Source organism: Panthera leo, chromosome D2 (assembly GCF_018350215.1).
Source record: "Panthera leo isolate Ple1 chromosome D2, P.leo_Ple1_pat1.1, whole genome shotgun sequence".
NCBI classification, from domain to species: Eukaryota; Metazoa; Chordata; class Mammalia; order Carnivora; family Felidae; genus Panthera; species Panthera leo.
The window spans coordinates 51,936,460-51,957,525 of NC_056689.1; the positions used below are offsets into that span (position 1 = coordinate 51,936,460).

Consider the following 21,066-nt stretch of genomic DNA (forward strand, 5'->3'; position numbering starts at 1 on the left):
CAAGTGAATGCAGACATTATCCACAAAACTGCAAAAAAAAAAAAAACACCAATTTTACAACAAAAAATTTAGCTTAGCTCAAAAAAGAAAGAGTACCTCAAGACTTACAGCAGGTAGGGCAGGGAACATAAAATCCCATTTCTGACTAAACAACTAAATATAATTCTTATCTAGTCCTAGGACTTGCAGCATCTTGTGAATAATAATGAAAATGGTGAATAATAAAAAAAGGAATTTAGCTTATACACTATTGTGTCTGTGACTTAAAAACAGACATAAAAGGCTAAAGCCAGTTCTGTTATTTTTATAAATGTGGGACTTTTTCTTTCAGAATTTATTTTTTCAGATCCCCATCTACAAAAGGAGAGGGGCTAGAATATTAAAACTAATTTGTGCTTGTAGTTAGCTGCAAAAAAAGAATAACTAGAATGCTAGCAATGAATATCTATTCTTTAAGAACACCTATACAAGTAAAAGACTGTCAAAGGGGATTCTTCTCCCTTTCCACTCCCAAACATAACACCAGTTAGAAAAAGACAGGAATATTCCATGCCCCCACCCACATTTTTTTTTTTTTTTTAAAGCACAAGAAGTTTAGAAACAAAGAGCTGCATTTGCCCTCATCTCACAATGCTGTTCACATCCCAGTTAGCGCTTCCTGGACTTTATTCTCTAACAGTGGATCAAGGCGAGACATCTCTGCCGCTTTGCTTTCTTACCCTCGGCACACTTTTCCACTAGAGTGAGAACAAGACCTAAAGATATTTGGCTTTCTGAAAAACTGTAAAGTTACAACCTTCACAGTCATAATTAATGTGTTTTAATGTCTTTCAAAATGGAATTATGGATATGTCTTTATATGGGTCTACAGAAAGCTTTGAGGAGCAGACTGAAGTTGAGATTTGAATAAATGTGTTAGAAATATTGACATTTAGAATTAAGAAGTTACCAAAGTCAGAGACAAATAGCTGTAGGTACATTTTATAATTCTTTTTTCACAACTTGATTTTAATGGTCACTGCTTTTTCTTTTTTTCTTGTCTTCTTTTTTTTTTTTTTTTAGGCAGAGCTATGTCTGCTTGCTTCCAAATAACAGAGATCACACTGCACTTTTGCAACTGCTATGGCAATGGTAACGTTATCTTGTCATCTTACTTTTGAAAAGCAAACTCAATTATTTTAAGCACTTTAAAAACTCCGTTCTAACAAATAATTTTATTGTATTTTACTGGTAGAACACTGATCCCCAACTGATTAGATCTGTCTTTGGATTTAAATATTGAACTCATTAGCTCAGCATCACTTCAAATGCCCCAGTCAATTATGATCTATCTGATTTCAGCAGGCACAATTATTTCATCATTGGAAAAGAACTTAAAAAAGAAAAAAACAGGGAAGCTTTTAAAAAGTCATAATAAAAACGCTCAAATACATAAGTCATTTTTCAAAGTGCATAAGAAAAAATAGGAACCTGTTTCACTTAGGAAGATTCCCAGTTTGATTCCCAGGGACACAATTTCTAGCAGAGCAGCAGTTTGGCTTGTCACTGAGGGGTACACAGCTGTGGTGGACAGATTTCTGATGGGGTCACTGCTTTTTCTGTCACACATAACAAAGCTGACTTGCATAAGAACGCATACTGACAAATGTATTGTTATTATTTTAAAAATATGTGGTTGAATATGACAGCACTAAATAGAATTCATCCTGTCAAAGTAACAGTTTAATGAAATTCACTCTTGTACCATAAGAAAATAAACCATCTGGGGAGAAAATGTTTAATCCTGAAAGAGTCAGCTCAGTGAAACTTCTTTTGGAGACTGTGTATAGTCGATCAGAAACCTAGAAAATATTGAAGACTACATACATATTGGGGATTTTGTTGTTGGTGGTTTTGTTGTTGTGGTGTTACTATTTCCACTCACCAGCTCGAAGGGGTCGTGGAACTCCCCCAACAAAGATAGTTTTTCTGGGGTCCAAAGGCTGAGAACCATCCATTACAAAGTCACTGTCACTTAGGTTCCATGGTCGAATTTGCACCTGAAAAAAAGTCGTTTACTTGGTCCTTACTTCATTTCCATCAACCCCAAATGAGAATAAGGTGACTAAAGACAAACCCACTGATTTGTGCATTTTACAACATACATAACCCAAACAAAATCCAGTTATTAATTTATGTAATCTGCATTAAGTGCCTTTCAACAGAACTCTTGGGGAATCTACTTACAGATACTATACTCAACACTCTAGACATAAACCTTCAGAAACGACCTGCGGTTTTGAGAAAAGGCAGTCTTTTAGAGACAGACTCTGCATTCTAAATCAGATCCATTTTAACACATGATAGACTGTTTACAACCTGTCACAGTTTAGCACTTAGCTTTTTAAGAGCTCACCTAAAGAAAGGGAACAGGAACATTAGGAATATTTTCTAAAAATTATCTATATGTCTGGCTTTTAAATTCTTATCAACCCCTAAGCTTGAAACATTTATCCTTCAGAAATGTGGTTTAACCCAAACAGAAGAAATGTGGTTTAACCCATCAAGTTAGCATGGAATTAACGGCAGTATCAAATACTGAAGCACACAGTGTTACCTATTTTTGATTTATCTGATTTTCTTAAACAAGTTTGGGTAAATAAAGGTGAGCCTTTAGAAACTGAAGTAACTTTTCAAAGAGTAGAAAGAGAAATCTTTATGAACATACTTCTTTCTATTTGGTAATATCTCTTCACTGGTACTCTGACTTCCTGCCTACAAAAAATAAAGTATTTCATCAGAATCTTAACCTTAAAACATATTTGTTTCAATCCCTAACTCAATCACCACAGAAGAGCTTAAAACAAAAAAACCCAAAAAACAAAAAAACCCTCCCACATCAAAAGGTGAGCGTCGGCACTGCCTGAGAATCAAGGAGCCACTCAGCCAGCCAGGTGCTCTGGGAAATGGTCTAGGTCTGTAGAAGCAGAGAACCGGGTCTGTCTTTATGGAACACACCTCTTCTTTACCCTCACAGATTAGGATAGGAAACTAAACAGCTGAATTTTCATTTCCTTAGTATCAACACAATTCTTCATCTTCCCCATTGCTTAACTGTCAACACTTAATGCAACAAAACGCATAAGATGATTTCTTATGTGGCCTGACTTACATATCTAGAAGTACTCCCATTTGAAAGGTAGTAAACCTGTCAATTACGCTTTCAAAACACCTTGAGTCAACTCCAAAACTGGCACTGCTCAGTTAGAAACAGTCCATACATTCCTTATGACAGCTACAAAATTCACTCCCACCTAACTTTTTGCTTTTTACGACCTTGTTGCCTTCATCAGTTATCCAGAAGCAGTAAAATCTCCATTTCTTCCCTAGACCCTGAAAACAGGGACCTGTTTGCAATTCTGTTAACATTGAAGCATTTGTTCCACCTTTATCATGTGAAAAAGAAAAATCTAGTTTTTCCTCATAACATTTGCTGGTCTGTGTGACTAAATTACCGTTCCCTTGACATTTACCACAAAGGGAGATTCACAAATACCGTAAAGCACCCCTTTTAAATCCCTTCATGAGGACCCATTATTTTTTAATTAAAAACATAATTTCTTTACATTATGAAAACAAAGATCCTAATATCACCAATAACAAAAAAGTAAGACATATCTTTTTCTGCACAGTCTTCTCTTCTTCCAGTTTCATCCCTGATAAATTGAAGGCAGCTTCAGGACCTGGTAAGGCAACTCCAATCACTCTACGATAACTGAATTTAATTGTGGGTCACTTTGTTTCACAAATGAAAACAATTCCCTTGTAGTATCCATGGTGTTCTGGTTTCATTTAATCAGAAGTACAGAAAATGCAGCCTTCTCTAATAGCTGTACGCTACTGCTGCTGAAAAGAACTCTGCAGAAGATCTCAAACCTTCCTGCTGAGAGCCGTCATTACTGCCTCCTCTCCTGCCGCACCCTCATCTCAGTACATCACACATAACCCATTCCCTTAGCCTATTCTTGTATTATAGATTAGGTAAAAGTACAGGAAGAAGACTCAAGGACAGTAATGATTAAATCGTATTCACAAAACCTGCGTTTCCCAGCTGCCACCAGAAAACAGCTCCTCAGAGCTCCCACCCATACAGAATCAGAGAAATGTCAACATAGGCCAACATCAGCACATTCTTTTTTTTTTTCAATATATGAAGTTTATTGTCAAATTGGTTTCCATACAACACCCAGTGCTCATCCCAAAAGGTGCCCTCCTCAATACCCATCACCCACCCTCCCCTCCCTCCCACCCCCCATCAACCCTCAGATTGTTCTCAGTTTTTAAGGGTCTCTTATGCTTTGGCTCTCTCCCACTCTAACTTCTTTTTTTTTTTTTTCCTTCCCCTCTCCCATGGGTTTCTGTTAAGTTTCTCAGGATCCACATAAGAGTGAAACCATATGGTATCTGTCTTTCTCTGTATGGCTTATTTCACTTAGCATCACACTCTCCAGTTCCATCCATGTTGCTACAAAGGGCCATATTTCGTTCTTTCTCATTGCCACGTAGTACTCCATTGTGTATATAAACCACAATTTCTTTATCCATTCATCAGTTGATGGACATTTAGGCTCTTTCCATAATTTGGCTATTGTTGAGAGTGCTCAACATCAGCACATTCTACACACTAAGCAAAAAGTAATACTGAGGTACTGTTTTGCACTGGGAAGTTCCATTCACCCTGGATTATCTCTGAAATATAAGCCCACTCTCACACAAGGCATGTTCTCCACCTTTTAAGTTAATTCTCAGCCCTCAGGGCCTGATATTCATATTTTATCTTTCTGACTTACTCTTCGAATACATTTTCTGGTCCTGATTTATATAGAGAGATATTTCTCTACTTTTTGAATACCATACTTTTTAAGGTGACTCAAATATTTTATACAAAGGGGTGAAATATAAATAAGAGAACTTCTTTTTGATTATCTTTGTTTCTTTAATAATTATTTTTGAGAATGGATGAAATTACAATTCTGTTTTAATTCATCATAAATTTCTCTCAGTAAAACAACCATTACATATATAGGGATCACTGTGTGTGTGTGTGTGTGTGTGTGTGTGTGTGTGTGTGTGTGTGTGTGAGAGAGAGAGAGAGAGAGAGAGAGAGAGAGAGAGAGAAACAACTCTTTTAGTATGTTGTCAAATAGGCTATACTCTGGGCAGTAAGAGCCTCAATGTCCTGAGGACAAGTACAGGGGCTTTATCAGACATGGTGAAAATTCCCTTAAATGAGCCCGACATTGATTCCAACACTCTTTCCTGGAGACCACATTTGCTTATAAAGATCACTCTAGAAAGAGGCACCACCCATTAGCCCTTCAGCCATGCCATGTCCTTATAGCAGGAGTTACACAAAACCAAACGTCTGTAGGGATGGACGTATAGCATAAATTTGCCAGTCCCCAGGACAGCAGTCGGTAAGCAGGCAATGGCACACTAGAGTAAACCGTTCCTTTTAAAGGAAGCAGACAAGTAGTTATCATTCGTGAATGTGTTGTAAGACTTTTCCATTTTTCAAGTTTAGCTAGAAATTCAGATTTTTACATGAAACGTCAAGATTTTAAAATGTTGAGAATGAATTCAAATGTTAAAATCACTGGGACAGGCTAAACAAAACTAACTGCAGGGGCACCTGGGTGGCTCAGTCGGTTAAGCATCTGACTTCAGCTCAGGTCATGATTTCACGGTACATGGGTTTGAGCCCCGCGTCGGGCTCTGTGCTGACAGCTCAGAGCCTGCTTCGGAGCCTGCTTCGGATTCTGTGTCTCACTGTCTCTCTGCCCATCCCCTGCTCATGCTCTGTCTCTCTCTCTGTCTCAAAAATAAATAAAACATTAAAAAAATTTTTAAAAGAAAACAAAACAAAAAAACTAACTGCAGCCCAGATCTATCCTGTGGGCCCCAGACTGTGATCTCAGACTAGAAAGGTTTACTTACCACACAGCTCTCAAAGTAGGAGAAAATACTAAAATGGTTGGTCTTTCCTTAGTTTCTTTTTTAAGCGTGTATTCCTACAGAAGCTCAGTGAGGACTGTGAAACTACTCTTTGGCTGAATTATTTGTTTTTTAATTCTTAAGAATTAATAATCTTATTGTGTAATTGCTTATCTCCAAAGGCAAATCTTTTTAAGGAAAAGGCAAAAACTAAAGATAAAGGTGATGCTATAAATATATCCATTTATGCCATATAGTAACTCTTCAAGAAACGTAAAATAGTACTGAACGCACTCATTTTCCGTTTCAAGGTTTCCCAGTGTATGTTCTGTGAACTGTCAGTCTGTAAGGTGGCTCTGCCAGACAAGCCTTGCTTAGGAAAAGTTATATACTATCTCTTCCTTCTTGGAGTTTCAGGGCACCCATTGGTGTACATTAACCAAAAGCTCTAAGAGGTTCTACAGGAAAGAAATCTGTTCAAATGTTGTTTTAACCCAGCATTTCCTAAATTATTTTCATGGAACCAACTTTTTCACAACACCTATTAATAAACACACTTTGGATAATACTGCCCAATTATATCTTACTTTTAGTATGTATCAAAATATGGCATAACAAGGTTGAACCAACTGAACAAAATACTGTAGAAACTTCACTCTAATCAAGGCCTTTTCTCACTTATTTCCTGCTATTGCTCTAAAAGGGTTGCTCTTGTAGAAGTTAACTTTAAATGGTTAAGAATACAATAAATATAAATAATGAATAGCTGGGGCGCCTGGGTGGCGCAGTCGGTTAAGCGTCCGACTTCAGCCAGGTCACGATCTCGCGGTCCGTGAGTTCGAGCCCCGCGTCAGGCTCTGGGCTGATGGCTCGGAGCCTGGAGCCTGTTTCCGATTCTGTGTCTCCCTCTCTCTCTGCCCCTCCCCCGTTCATGCTCTGTCTCTCTCTGTCCCAAAAATAAATAAAAAATGTTGAAAAAAAAAAATTTAAAAATAAATAATGAATAGCTATTCAAAGAACTGAACGTTTTCAGACTGAACTGCACAAAAGAGATGTTTCTCTATTTTGATATCAATGAGGAATAAAATAATTATAGTTCTATGTAAAAACTGAAGTTTCATCCTACTTAAAACTAAAAGTCATTAATAGGGATAAGATCAGGCCAAGTGCTAGGAAAAAAAAATAAGAAAGTATGGGTCAAGTATGGGTCATTCATTTCTGACAAGGAGCTATAACATTTTCTAAAAAGCAAATTCAATCGCTTCTCGGCCTTTTGGCTAAGATCAAGTGTAAAAAGCAAATTCATTGAAAATTTGCAAAAGCCCCTAAGTTAACATTCAATATAAAATGCATTTTTATTATATCTTTAATAACAGGGTAAGAGAAAACACTTAGCTTTAATAAAACAGTTTTTAACATAAACCTTAGGGCTTTAAGTTTCCAGACATGAGCAAGCCACCCTATGGCTCTAGAATTCTCTCAGTTTATACCAGTATTTAGAATTTACACATTTACCTACCAATAAATAATAGTATGTTGCGCTCACTTTGAACCTCTCACTCTATATTTTGTCTTGTTTGGTCATCTCCTGGTTACAAACATCCAACACATGATCATCCTACTGCACAGTGCCTTCCTTTTCATCTATTCATCCCAAGGCAGCTCTGCAAAGCAACCAAACTGTTCAGAGTCAACAGTGCAATCTGCTGGCCAGCTCCAGAAACTACCTGATCAACCCCTTCCTGCTGTTTTCTTTCCCATAAATTTCCCATAAAGCACATGGCCTAGCCTCCTCACCCTCATCTCCTCTTTCTCATTTCAATACCCTTTAAACTCCTACTCAAGCTCTTCAGGAGAAGGCCTCCATTTTTCTCTCCCTAGTCCTACAATCCTTTCAACCTACATGAACCACAAAAGCAATACTGCAGAACCATCAGGACCACTCTCCCCAGCAAGCAGCAGTATCACCGCTCTTCTGACAGCCAGGATGAGTCAGCTGAACTCCAGGCCGCTGACATACAGCTGCAACAGCTCGGCTGGTAATGAACTCAGGCCCACCCCAGTTGTCAGCAATTCTATTTTAAGCATCACAGACCTCACAGAATGACTGGAGTGCCCCACAGTATCACAAATAAACTAGTTTGTGGTTTGTGAGGCATCTTTATCTCTTTCATGTTATAAGGGGTTGTTTTTATTATTATTAACTACCAAAACTAATAGCCACAACAGCAATAATTGTGGTTTGGATCCTTCACAGAACATTCATATTTGGCATCTCATTTCAACCTAATTTTTACCATACAGCTCCCTAACAAACAGGTCAGCCAATTTCCAGGAGTTTAGATGCTACCTATTATTCTCAAGTGCTGCTCTCCACCTGATGGAGACGGGGAGACATCCTCCTTGTATCCTCTGGGGGAAGTGGCCAGAAAGGAACCTAATAGCTAATGGTTTCATTGCTCTTGATAAGACTTCTGAACCCTGGGCTGCTCTCGGGCCTACAGTCAGAACTCCACTGGGCCTCCAAACAAAAAACTGTAACTCTCACACTCAGACTATTCCTCCCATTCCTGAGATACAAATAGATCGCAGGCCCCAGAGAGCTTTATCAAAATAGGCAGGATTCTTCCTACAGTGGGCGCCAAAAGTAACCCTAGGAAATTTTCTCATGCCCTCCCAGAATGCTCCAGGTCTACCGTCAGGGTGAGGAAACAGTTCAGGTACTGAAAGGAAACCCCTGCCATCTTCAGTAAGCTGCAGAACCTACCTGATGGACACAGGCTTACAGCCCTTCAGCTATTTTTGAACAATTCATATAACACTCTGCATACTGTTTCATAAGGGCATCCAGTAGAAAAAGCAGACCATGCATAAACTGTGCCCTGAAAATGGTGATGTACAGCCTTGCTCTATGCTGGACTTATAAAGCCATTATCAATTAAATGCAATGATTAATAACCATACTTATAACCAGAAGATTTAAGGGAATATCTTCTCTCTAAAGGCTTTCCTGACTCCCTCAGGAACATCTGACCACTTTGCCTTTGAGCCCCCACCCCACAACTACTCCTCATAATACTTTTATCATACTTTGACTCCTTATTTCACTTGGTATTTACATGTCTATTTCCTTCCACTGGGCTCTAGGGTGGAGAGCTAGGGTCCTCTAAGGCTGAGACCATATCTCTGTGTGGGTCCCAATTGCCTGGCAAAGTGCCCAACCCTTAGTGAGTGCTCTGTGCTCATCAGTGTTCTGGTGAATTAACAAAGGTTTTCCTGAGGGGCAGATGCTGATGCCACAAGATGTCCAGAATCTGCCCTTTTATAGCTCTCAAATTACTGAAAGCCTCCTTCCAGGGATAATGGAAATAGAGTGTATCTGGTCATCAGTGAGTGCCTCAGGGCTTGGCCTAATCAGCACAATTTCTGATGTCCCCCCCTCCCCGCCCCCACTGGGACCTACTCATTGATCAGAATTACCTAGTGCTCATTGTTGCTGCTGCTGTTCCTACATCACTTAGAAAACACAGGCATGATAGAGGATTTCCTTTTGAAGGAAAGAAGAAACTAGCACTTTTGAGCACATACACTACACCACTATGCTAGGCATTTTTTTTTTTAATTTACATCCAAATTAGTTAGCATATAGTGCACCAATGATTTCAGGAGTAGATTCCTTACTGCCCCTTACCCATTTAGCCCATCCCCCCTGCCACAACCCCTCCAGTAACCCTCAGTTTGTTCTCCATATTTATGAATCTCTTATGTTTTGTCCCTCTCTCTGTTTTTATATTATTTTTGTTTCCCTTCCCTTATGTTCATTTGTTTTGTCTCTTAAAGTCCTCATATGAGTGAAGTCATATGATATTTGTCTTTCTCTGACTAATTTCACTTAGCATAATACCCTCCAGTTCCATCCACACAGATGCAAATGGCAAGATTTCATTCTTTTTGATTGCCGAGTAATACTCCATTGTATATATATATACCACATCTTGTTTATCCATTCATCCATCGATGGACATCTGGGCTCTTTCCATACTTTGGCTATTGTTGATAGTGCTGCTCTAAACATTGGGGTGCATGTGTCCCTTTGAAACAGCACACCTGTATCCCGTGGATAAATGCCTAGTAGTGCAATTGCGGGTCATAGGGTAGTTCTATTTTTAGTTTTTTGAGCAACCTCCATACTGTTTTCCAGAGTGGCTGTACCAGCTTGCATTCCCAACTATGCTAGGCATTTTAACACACTGTCACACTTGAACTCACTATAACTATTATGCTATAAACATTACACCTACTTTAGAGATAAGGAAACTAAGACTAAAAGAGTGAACTTAGAACTGAAAACCAGGTTTATCTGACCCAAAGTATATGTGTGTGTGTGTGTGTGTGTGTGTGTGTGTGTGTGTGTGTGCGCACACACACACACACACACACTCTTTCCAATGCAATGATGTCCTGTTGCCTGTAAGACTCCTTGTCCTCCAGGTTACTGGCCACCAGTCATGCTTCCTGAGAGTCTCCTGAACAAGTCAAAATGCATTTTGATTTGTGAATGGTTAACTTCTCTTTTCTAAATTCATTCTACTCATTTTCAATGCGTTAAGAAATGACGGATAGATTCTTCTTAAACCTGCAAATAAAACTAGCATTTAGAAAAGCTGAAGAAAATGATTTAGTAATGAAATTGGCACCATATTTTCAGCTATTTTAACTTCCAGGTTCATAGTCTCAAGCAATTGTGCTCTGCAGCCAGACAATTTTGTCCAATGTCTACATAAATGTGTGTTTGCAGCTCCATGGTACAAGGACAAGGATGTTGTTACTGGCATGCTGATCACTAAAACTCTTGACAGTAACGTTCACATAAAAGTTCTACTTACCTAAGTTTTTCCTGGGAAGAAGCCTATTCTTTGAATGAACTTCATGGAATACTAATTCTACCAAAATCTTCACAGGTATAATCCCAAAACAGGTATATCAAATGGTGGCTTAAAAAATATTATACAAATTTATTTACTGCAAGACTTCTCAGAACCTTAATATATCAATTTTACCCAAATGTTTTCGGCTATGGGACCTTTAATTAAAGGAACAAATGGATATAAAGCGCACAAAGTAAGTTATCAACAAATGACACTTATCATTGCTACGAGCAAACCTTTTGTCAATGATCTTCTCAAGAGACCAGTGTCTGATGGGACAAGTGTAATTCATAACACACTTTGGAAAACACTAAATATGGTCCCTTGGAGGATGGTACTGGCTATTTTACACACTAGAAACCATTTCAGTAGATCAGAACTACAGCATCTTTTAGACCTCTCTAGAAAGGGATTATAGCTTCCAAAGACTCAAACACTAAGAAACTCTGGACTCAATTGCAAATTCAGAGACTGGGGAGAGGGGGAAGGATTTATTATGAATAGGAGGTATTTCTCTCATTTTAGAGAAGAAATTCCTCCTTTGGAGAAATTACTATGATAGAAGGTGCCCAAACCACAAATTTAGACCAAAAGGAACAAAAAATAAAATAAAATAAAATAAAGATCAGAAATGCTGAAGGTTTCTGAGGAGGGATATAGTGAATCTGATTTGACTGAGCCAAGATAAAATTATAGTTATTGTCTTAGGAGGTGGTAGGTGGAGAATGAAAGAGTTTAAGTAAATATACCACAAATCCAAAGGCTGAGGCCATCAATCAAGGTGCCCTGTAACTTAGCCCCTACTTAATTTTCCCAATTTAATTCCCCTCTACTCCCTTTCACACATTTGTGCTCCATCTAACCAACCTATATGTTCTCCACTCAATCTGCAGTTTCTCTTTTCTGTGTTTATGCTGTTGCCTTTCTCTGAAATGTCTATTTCCCACACTTCCACACCTCCACCTCTCCCCTGGCCAATCTCCAAACCCTTTTCATCTTTCAAGGCCCAGTTTAAATGACACTTCATCCAAGAAGCTTTCTTTTATCACTCCAGGTATATATAAACTCTCCAAAGCACTTAATCTTATCTTCATTGTATTTGATATTTTTCCTAAATTTGACAAATATTTAAAAAACTGTTATGTGCCAAGCTCTATAGGTTTGTGTATTTATTTATATACTTGTTTTATCTACCCATTATACTATTAACTTTCTGAACACAGGATTTTATGTCTGATTCATAGTAACCAGCTCTAATGCCTTGCCCATAGGAGTCCCTCAAACATGGTATAAAGGAAGGCCAGCACATAATTTTTTAAAAATATGGCTGAATGTGGGCTGAAGATAGCTATAATAGTAGGTGTGAGTCACTATAGGTGGTATAGTGATCAGAGAAGGCTTCGGGAAAGAGACAGCATTTGAGAGGGGTCTTAAAATCAGTGTAGCAAAAATAAAAAATTAAAAAAAATAAGTGTAGCAATCAGAAACTGAAATGGGAGCAGAAATATTTCAGTTGACTGGAAAAGGGGTTCAGAAGGAAAGCAGAAAAAAGAAAGGTTGGAAAAAAAACTTGAAATCAGACTGGGAAAGTCTTAAGTCCCAGGCAAAGGGATCTGGACTGTCTTTGTACTAAAGAGGAGTGATTCAAAGTGCTGGAGATCCTATTGATACATAAAGGGGAATAGGAAAGACAGAATTATAGACAGATTGGACAGAATAAAAATTAAAAAACTGAGCCAGCATCCAACTGGTTTCCAGCTTCTTTGCTCCCAACATTTTTTTTTTTTCCAATTTTTGTTTTTCAAATTTTGAGTGGATGACCATGTTACCTGAGCAACAGGCTCCACAAGTGACCTTACACAAGCACACTTCGGTTTGCTAAGACAGTTTTAAATATTCAGTTGACCCTTGAACAATACAGGTGTGAAGCACGCAAGTCCACTTATATGTAGATTTTTTTGATTAATACAGTATACTACATTTTTCTCCTCATGATTTTCTTAATAACATTATCTTTTCTCTAGCTTACTTTATTCTAAGAATATGGTATATAGTATATATACAATAGGTTTAATCAGCTGTATATGTTATTGTTAAGGTTTCTGGTTAATAGTAGGATTTTGGTAGTTAATAATATTTATGGGGAGCCAAAGGTTATATGTGGATTTTTCAACTACGTGGGGTGTCAGCACCCCTAACACCCCTACCCCACTGCTCAAGGGCCAACTGTATAGAAAATCAATCTGTCATATTTCAGGATATTTATAAATTGTGATTATGTTATAAATTGTAAGGAGGAGGAAGCAGGAAACTTCTAAAATACTCCTTTCAAGGTGTTTACTATCCCACATCTCTGGCCAAAGTGTTTTAGAAGGTAAGAGTCATAAAAATCTCCTTCCACACCTCTTCTTCAAGGTTACTGATTTTTAGTCCCTATCTCTGTTAGACTCTAACAGGTTTCCTGCTCTATCAGTTTGCTGTTTTGTACCTTCAGGTTCAGTCTATTTATACATTCAAAAAGTGGAGTCACCTTGACAAAAGGGACCACTGTCACAATGTCTGTCCACTTCACTGGAAGCCTGGACAAGAACACAGCTATCCTCTGGGATGCCTGGAACATCTGAGCTACGGAATTCCTTTTGCTGGAGAAGAGGTCAAAATCACACATCTAGGAGCTTTGCAATAGTTCCTGCTGTTGCCCATTTGTCTACCCACTCTTTGGAACTGAGAAGTCAATTAATCGAGCTATAAATAGTGTCTTCTGTCATCTTTAAGGATCAGACCTATACATACATAGGGTAGTCTAAGTAGAGTTATTTAATGAAAGGTAATCACTGACCAAAAATACCTCCTAATACTATCTGGAATCCACTGATTTGGGATTTGTTGAGTTAAAAAACAAACACAATCTTAGAAAGGTGAGAGGGAACCTTGCTATCAGGCTCTGTATTAGGAAAACAATCTGATTAACCTAATCCACACAAAGGTAAAGGGGGTTTGATCTGGGGGAACAGAATAAGGGAGAATGTCAAATGGATAGAAAATCTGTGAGGTCATTCTGGAACATTGTGTATTTCCAAGGAGAACTCCAGAGAGGATCAGAGAGAACTAAATAACAGAATGAGGGCACTAGGATCCTGAAAAGTAGCCAAGCCAAGAAGTAGAAAAAGCCATAGCTCAGAAGGTTTGGTGAATGAGTTCCAAAGGTTGACTTTACCTTGAGTTATTGCCAAGGTCCTCATTTACTCCCAATAGTTCAACCCAGCTCTCACTTTCTGTGGGAGCATCCAAAACGAGGTGGAATGTACTGAAACCTGGGTGGGGAAGTGTGGCCAAATGAGGCTGGGAGTGATAGATGTGGAGCTAAAGCCAACAAAGAGAAGGTTTCAAAAATGGAGCCAAAAGAGCTGGAACCCAAAATGGGATCCAGTTCATTAGAATTATAGGTATTTGGGGACTTTTCTGTTTCCCATCCTGAGTTTTATTCAAATTGTTTATGCTGGAAATTCTGAGTATGCCTGGGTTAAAGAAATACGTAATCAGCAGCCACCATTCAGAATTCACCAAGCTCCAATAAAACTGTTTCACTTGAGTTCAGAAAATGAAAACTGCAATAAGGCAGAAATTTTCAGAAACACAAACAGTGAAAGTTAGTTTCCCCATAAACATTTCCAAAACAGATAGTTACACTAATTATTTTTCAAAAGTCCTTCATGCTCAGGGTAATAAATGTATTTGGAGGGAAAACAATCAACATACCACCTCCATCTGCAACCACCACTGCTCATTCCCTTCTCAAGAGATGTCCAGTCCTGGTGAAGGCATGCCCTGAGAAGGCGTATTAGCCTCCTTTTCCCACAGAGCAAGTGACATGATACTTCCAAGGTACACAAGCTCATCTGCTCATCTCTGGTCTCCTCCCCTCAATTCAACAGCTTCTTAGTCTACTTTGGGCGTAACTATCTTCATGTGGATCTCTATCACTCTGCTTTCTTTTTTTTTTTTTTAAATGTATAAATCTATTTCTAATCCTCTCTTATGGTGGCAGAGGCTCTCTGGAGGTTAACCATTTACCTTTCAGACATCTGACTCTGCCAAGTTGGGATCGGTCTTTCTAATCTCACGCTATTCCAAAGAGATTTAGAAATGTTACTCCAGCTTTCTCATTATGTGTTCAGAGGAAACACTACACCCTCCTATTCTAGCCACAGTGTACACAGCCTTTCCTCAGCTTAAATTAAGACCGAAGTTAGCAAAGTTTCCCTACTCTTTTTCCCCAACTGCATAGTTACTCTATCCAAGTCTGCTAACTGCTATAAAAATTTGGTAATGGCCCCAGAATGTGAAATACATGGTGGCACTGTCACACTTGCTAAAATCCTTGCTTCTTCTTCTGCATCGATTATTCTATAACCCAGTATCTCCTTTCTTTGTAACTCCTCTGCTTTCCATGCTGCAGTCTCCCCCTTATAGGTGGACAAGTCCCAGCGCCATTCTTCTGCAGCCAACTATAAACCCTGCTCTAGATGCCACCATTCTTTTCAGTAGATGTTACTATGTAATAAGCTCTAATCTTGCCCTCCTGACTATAGCACCATAAGGCTCTAACAGCATCATCCGGTTACATCTGCACAAGTACCAAGTGCTTTCACATTCATTTTCCTCTTATCTGAGCTGCTCAACATCGCAGAGAGAAACCATTATTCCTGCCATTTTATAGATGAGGAAACTAAGATCCTGCAAGGATTAGGTGACTTATTCTGAACCAAGCAGATAATTTAAATGCTAGAGTCAAGACTTCTACTTCTGGGGGCACCTGGGTGGCTCAGTTGGTTAAGCGTCCGACTTTGGCTCAGGTCATGATCTCACGGTTTGTGAGTTTGAGCCCAGCGTCGGGCGGGCTCTGTGCTAACAGCTTAGAGCCTGGAGCCTGCTTCAGATTCTATCTCTGTCTCTGCCCCTCCCCTGCTTGCTGTCTCTCTGTCTCTCTCTCAAATATAAAAGATAAGACATAAAAAAAATTTTTTTAGAAGACTTCTACTTCTGACCCCAACTCTATCCCCATGCACATTTCTGAGAATAAACTTAACTGCCAAACAAGCCCCACATTTGGTGTAAGTCTAACAAGGGACGCTGCAAGCCCCGGGAGAGATTCCTGCCTCGGTCCCTTGGTCCACATCACAATTTTTACTCTATTTCCCACTCCTAGCACCAGCTCTTGACACACACTCATCCCCTTCCAAATTCCCTCAATCCTCTATCTGCCATGCTAACCAATTTCTTTTTTTGTTGTTCTGAATACAGCCTTGCCCCTTCTTCACTGATAACCCCTGTCAGGAGAAAGTAGGCAGTCTTCATCTCTTACCCAATGACTTACTCACATGCTTTGGCTCAGAAACCACAACCTCTTAACCATGAACTCTGTATAAGTGTACATTTGTTTATGGTCTGGGGTTCATGTTCTCTGTCCTTGCCCTCTCCCTCTCCCACCCTGTTTGTAGCTATCCATTTTAGAGTGTAAGCTCTAGGTAAGCCAGTTGTAGGTACCACTCACAATGCCTTGCATTCAGAGGGGCATAAACATTGCCAATTATGATCTTTTTTAAAAAAAATAATAAATTACTCCTGTCCTTGATCTGAAAAATGACAGAAACCAGTTGCCAAAACCGCTTAGAGCATTGTTTACTTCAATTCAGAGTTACTGAATAGGAATTAGCTTAAAAGAGCTGTAAAGGGAAAGACAAGGACACATTTGTTTACACGCAGTCCCAAAGGTATAAAATGAAATACTGAGTAATTTGTTATTAGCTTCTCATCAACAATAGTCCAGCTCTATTGCATAGCAAGGTCACCCCGGGTAAGAGAATCCTAGTTACCAGCATTCCCATTACAAAAAGGAGGCGCTCAGCTATTCCAAATGCATATGTGCTCTGGAAAAGCAACAGCTGGCTACATATTACTTACTGGCTTATCCTTGATGGTGGGGCTTGACACACACAGGTACAGTTTCCCGTCTTCTTCCAGGCAGGCATCTATCAACGCTTGCACTGAGCTCTCCTCCTGGAACAGCAGAAAGGCATAGCCTTGGGAGGACAAAAACAAAAGGATAGAGGGAAAAATCAGTAAATTAAACTCAAAGTATCAAATAAAAATTTATCTGTTGTTTCACTTCGGCAGATTCTTACTAGAATCCAAGAACCTGAAATGGGACACAGGGAAGTAACAGTCATTGAGACCCTCATATGCCGGGCATTGGATTAGGTACTCACTGACGTGGTCTCAATTCTTATAATTGCTCAGAGAAGCAAGTTCAGAACTCCTCTATGGAATTTCCATGAAATACAAGCATACCTAATTTTATTGAGCTTTACTTTATTGTGCTCTACAGATACTGAGTTTTTTGTTTGTTTGTTTTACAAATTAAAGGCCTGTGGCAACCCTAAGTCAATTAAGTCTATGGAAGCCATTCTCCCAAAAGCATGTGCTTACTTTGTGTCACTGTGTCACATTTTGGTAATTCTCACAATATTTCAAACTTTTTCATCATTATTATTATATTGGTCATGGTGATCTGTGATCAGGGATCTTTGATTTATTATCATGATTGTTTTGGGATGCCATCAACTAGGACCATAGAAGACAGAGAACTTAAATACTGTGTGTATTCTGACTGCTCCACTGACCAGCCATTCCACTGTATCTCTCCCTTTCCTTGGGCTTCCCTGTTCCCTGAGACACAAACATAATTTCAATCCCCTGAAATCAGGCCAACTAATAAACCTATAGTTGCCTCGAAGTGAAAGGAAGGGTTGCACGTCTCTTACTTTAAATCAGCAACTAGAAATGATTCAGCACAGTGCAGAAGACATGTTGAAAGATGAGAGGGGCCACAGGTTAGGCTCTTGAGCCAGTTAGCCAAGTTGCAGTGCAAAGGAAAAGTTCTTGAAGGAAATTAAAAGTGCTACTCCAGTGAACACATGAATGATAAGAAAGCAAAACAGCTTTATGGTTGATATGAAGAAAGTTCTAGTGGTTTGGATGGAAGATCAGAGCAGCCACAACTTTCTCTTCAACCAAAGCCCCATCCAGAGCAAGGCCCTAACTCTCTACAATTCCATGAAGACTGAGAGAGGTGAGGAAGCTGCAGGAGAAAAGGTGGAAGCTAGCAGAGGTTGGTTCATGAGGTTTAAAGAAAGAAGCTGTCTCCATAACATAAAAGTGCAAGGTAAAACAGCAAGTGCTGATGTAGAAGCTGCAGAAGTTATCCAGAAGATCTAGCTAAGGTTAATTCATGAAGGGGGCTACACTAAAAAACAGGTTTTTCAATGTAGACGAAACAGTCTTCTACTGGAAGAAGATGCAATCTAGGACTTTCATAGCAAAGCTTCAACGCCAAGCTTCAAAGCTTCAAAGGACAGACTCACTCTCTTGTTAGGGGTTAATGCAGTTGGTGACTTTAAGTTGAAGTCAATGCTCATTGACCATTGTGAAAATCCTACAGGCCTTAAGAATCATGCTAGATCTACTCTGCCTGTGCTCTATAATACAGGAACAATAAAGCCTAGTTCACAGCACATCTGTTTACAATATAGCTTATTGAAATGTTAGGCCCACTGTTGACCTACTGCTCAGAAAAACAGATTCCCTTCAAAATGTTACTGCCCATTGACAATGCACTTGGTCACCTAAGAGCGCTGATGGAGATGTAATATGAAATGAATATTGTTTTCATGCCTGCTAACACAATGTCCATTCTGCAGCCCATGGATCAAGAAGCCATTTCAACTTTCAAGTCTTTTTTTTTTTTTTTTTAATGTTTGTTTATTTTTGAGAGAGAGACAGAGTGTGAGCAGGGGAGGGGCAGAGAGAGGGAGAGACACAGCATCCAAAGCAGGCTCCAGGCTCTGAGCAGTCAGCCCAGAGCCCGATGTGGGGCTCGAATTCATGAACCTCGAGATCATGACCTGAGCCGAAGTGGGACGTTCAACCAACTGAGCCACCCAGGCACCCCCAACTTTCTAGTCTTATTATTATTTTTTTAAGTTTGTTCCTTGTTTGTTTTTATTTTTTATTTTTGTTTTTGTTTTTGTTTTTTTAAGTAATCTCTACACCCAATGAGGGGCTCAAACTCAACCCCAAGATCAAGAGTTACATGCATCCCCGAATGAGTCAGCCAGGTGTGCTCCAAGTCTTATTATTTAAGAAATACATTTCATAAGGCTGTAGCTGCCAGCGATTCCTCTGATGGATCTGGGCAAAGCAAACTGGAAAACCTCTGGAAAGGATCCACCATTCTAGATGTGATTAAGAATATTCATGATCCATGGGAAGAGGTCAAAATATCACCATGACAGAAGTTTGGAAGAAGTTGAGCCCAACCCTTATGGATGACTTTGAGAGGCTGAGGACTTCAGTGGAGGAAGTAACTGCAGACGTGGTAGAAACAGCAAGAGAACTAGAAGTGAAGCCAGAAGATGTAACTAAATGGCTGTAATCTCATGATACAACCATAACAGATGAGGAGTTGTTTCTCATGGGTGAACAACAACAACAACAAAATGGTTTCTTGAGATGGAATCTATTTCTGGTAAAAATGCTGTGAAGATTGTGGAAATGATAACAAAAGATTTAGAATATTACATAAACTTAGCTGATAAAAGCAGAGGCAGAGTTTGAGAGCACTGACCCCAATTTTGAAAGAAGCTTTACTGTGGCTCAAATGCTATCAAACAGTATTGTGTGCCACAGAGAAATCATTTGTTTTGGTGTGACAAAGTTGTCTTATTTTAAGAAATGTCCAAAGCCATACCAACCTTTAGCAACCACCACCCTGGTCTGTCAGAAGCCATGAACACTGAGTCAAGATTCTCCACCAAAAAAAATTACAATTCACAGAAAGCTCAGATGATGGTTAGCATTTTTTTTTTTTTTTAGCAATAGTCATTTTTAATTAAGGCATGCAGATTTTTAGACATAATGCTATTGCACACTTAACAGACTACAGTATAAACATAACTTTTATATGCACTGAGATACTAAAAAATTCATTTCATTCACTTTATTGAAATATTTGCTTCATTGTGGTGGTCTGAAACTGAACCCACAATATCTGCATAGTATACCTATAGATCTGGTCCTCCTGAGAGCAGGCAGACTCATCACTGGCCTGAGCCACAACCACTAGTCAAAAAACAAGCATCACCTGCCCTCTAACTTCCACCAAGCTTTAGGTTTGACACATGCTACAACATGGAGGTACCTTGAAAATATTATGCCAAGTGAAAAGGTAGGCACAAGTATCGTATGATTCCATTTATATAAAATGTCCAGAATAGGCAAATCTATGGAGACAAAAAATAGATTAATGGTTGTCTAGGGCTAAAGGACTAGAGGGAATAGGTACAGGGTTTCTTTTGGGGATGATGAATATTTTCTAAGATTGATTGTGGTGATGGTGGCATAACTCTGTGAACATACGGAAAACCACTGAATTTTACAAGTTAAATGGGGGAACTGTATGGTGTGTGAATTATAGCCCAACAAAAGCTGCCTCCCCCAAAAGGCCCAATAATAACGTAGGGTTATTTACGTGTTATATTTACATGTATATTTACATGTTATTTCTGATGATGATGCTTTCTTTCTCCAAGGATACACTCCTATCTCATGACAGAGTATAAAATAAACATGGATACTAGCTGCAGAACTTCCACAGAGACAGTCAGTTTGTTCACTTTGATTCAGTAAGATTTACTGAGCAACTATTACAAGTAGGATACAATCTATGGCTTAGGAGAAAAGTGAGATGGAAGAGAGTAGGTTCCTACTGTCAAGAGACTTATGTGGTAGAAGAAACAGACATTTAGGCAATTAACTATTTGCTACAAAGCTGAAGGAGATACGTGGGAACAAAAAGTGCCATGGTAGCCCAGAGGAGCAAGGACTCTGACTTGAGAGAATCAGCAAAGACTTCAAAGAGATTAACAGACGTTCAAGGGACCAATTCTAGCATCTGCTGCCATGCTGGCATTCATGAATGGCAGCTGAGCAAAGGCCCATCATGAGCTAGTCTAAGCTTGAGTATCCAACTATTTGGCCTCTCTGCAACCCCTCTAGCTTTGCTAAGTCTCTCAGCTGTCACCTCCACTCCCAGCCCTGCTACTGA

General features: G+C 39.2%; 1 protein-coding gene across 7 annotated transcripts in view; it reads right to left on the reverse strand.

The window, feature by feature from the left end:
- CPEB3 (cytoplasmic polyadenylation element binding protein 3) overlaps window positions 1–21,066 on the reverse strand; it is a 188,760-nt gene that overhangs the window by 31,951 nt on the left and 135,743 nt on the right. For all 7 annotated transcript variants that reach the window (XM_042909055.1, XM_042909058.1, XM_042909056.1 and 4 more), the window contains 2 exons: window positions 16,866–16,984; window positions 1,925–2,039 (listed from right to left, as the gene is read on the reverse strand). In XM_042909055.1, the coding sequence (XP_042764989.1) occupies window positions 1,925–2,039; window positions 16,866–16,984 (234 nt within the window). The remainder of the gene's footprint in view (window positions 1–1,924; window positions 2,040–16,865; window positions 16,985–21,066) is intronic.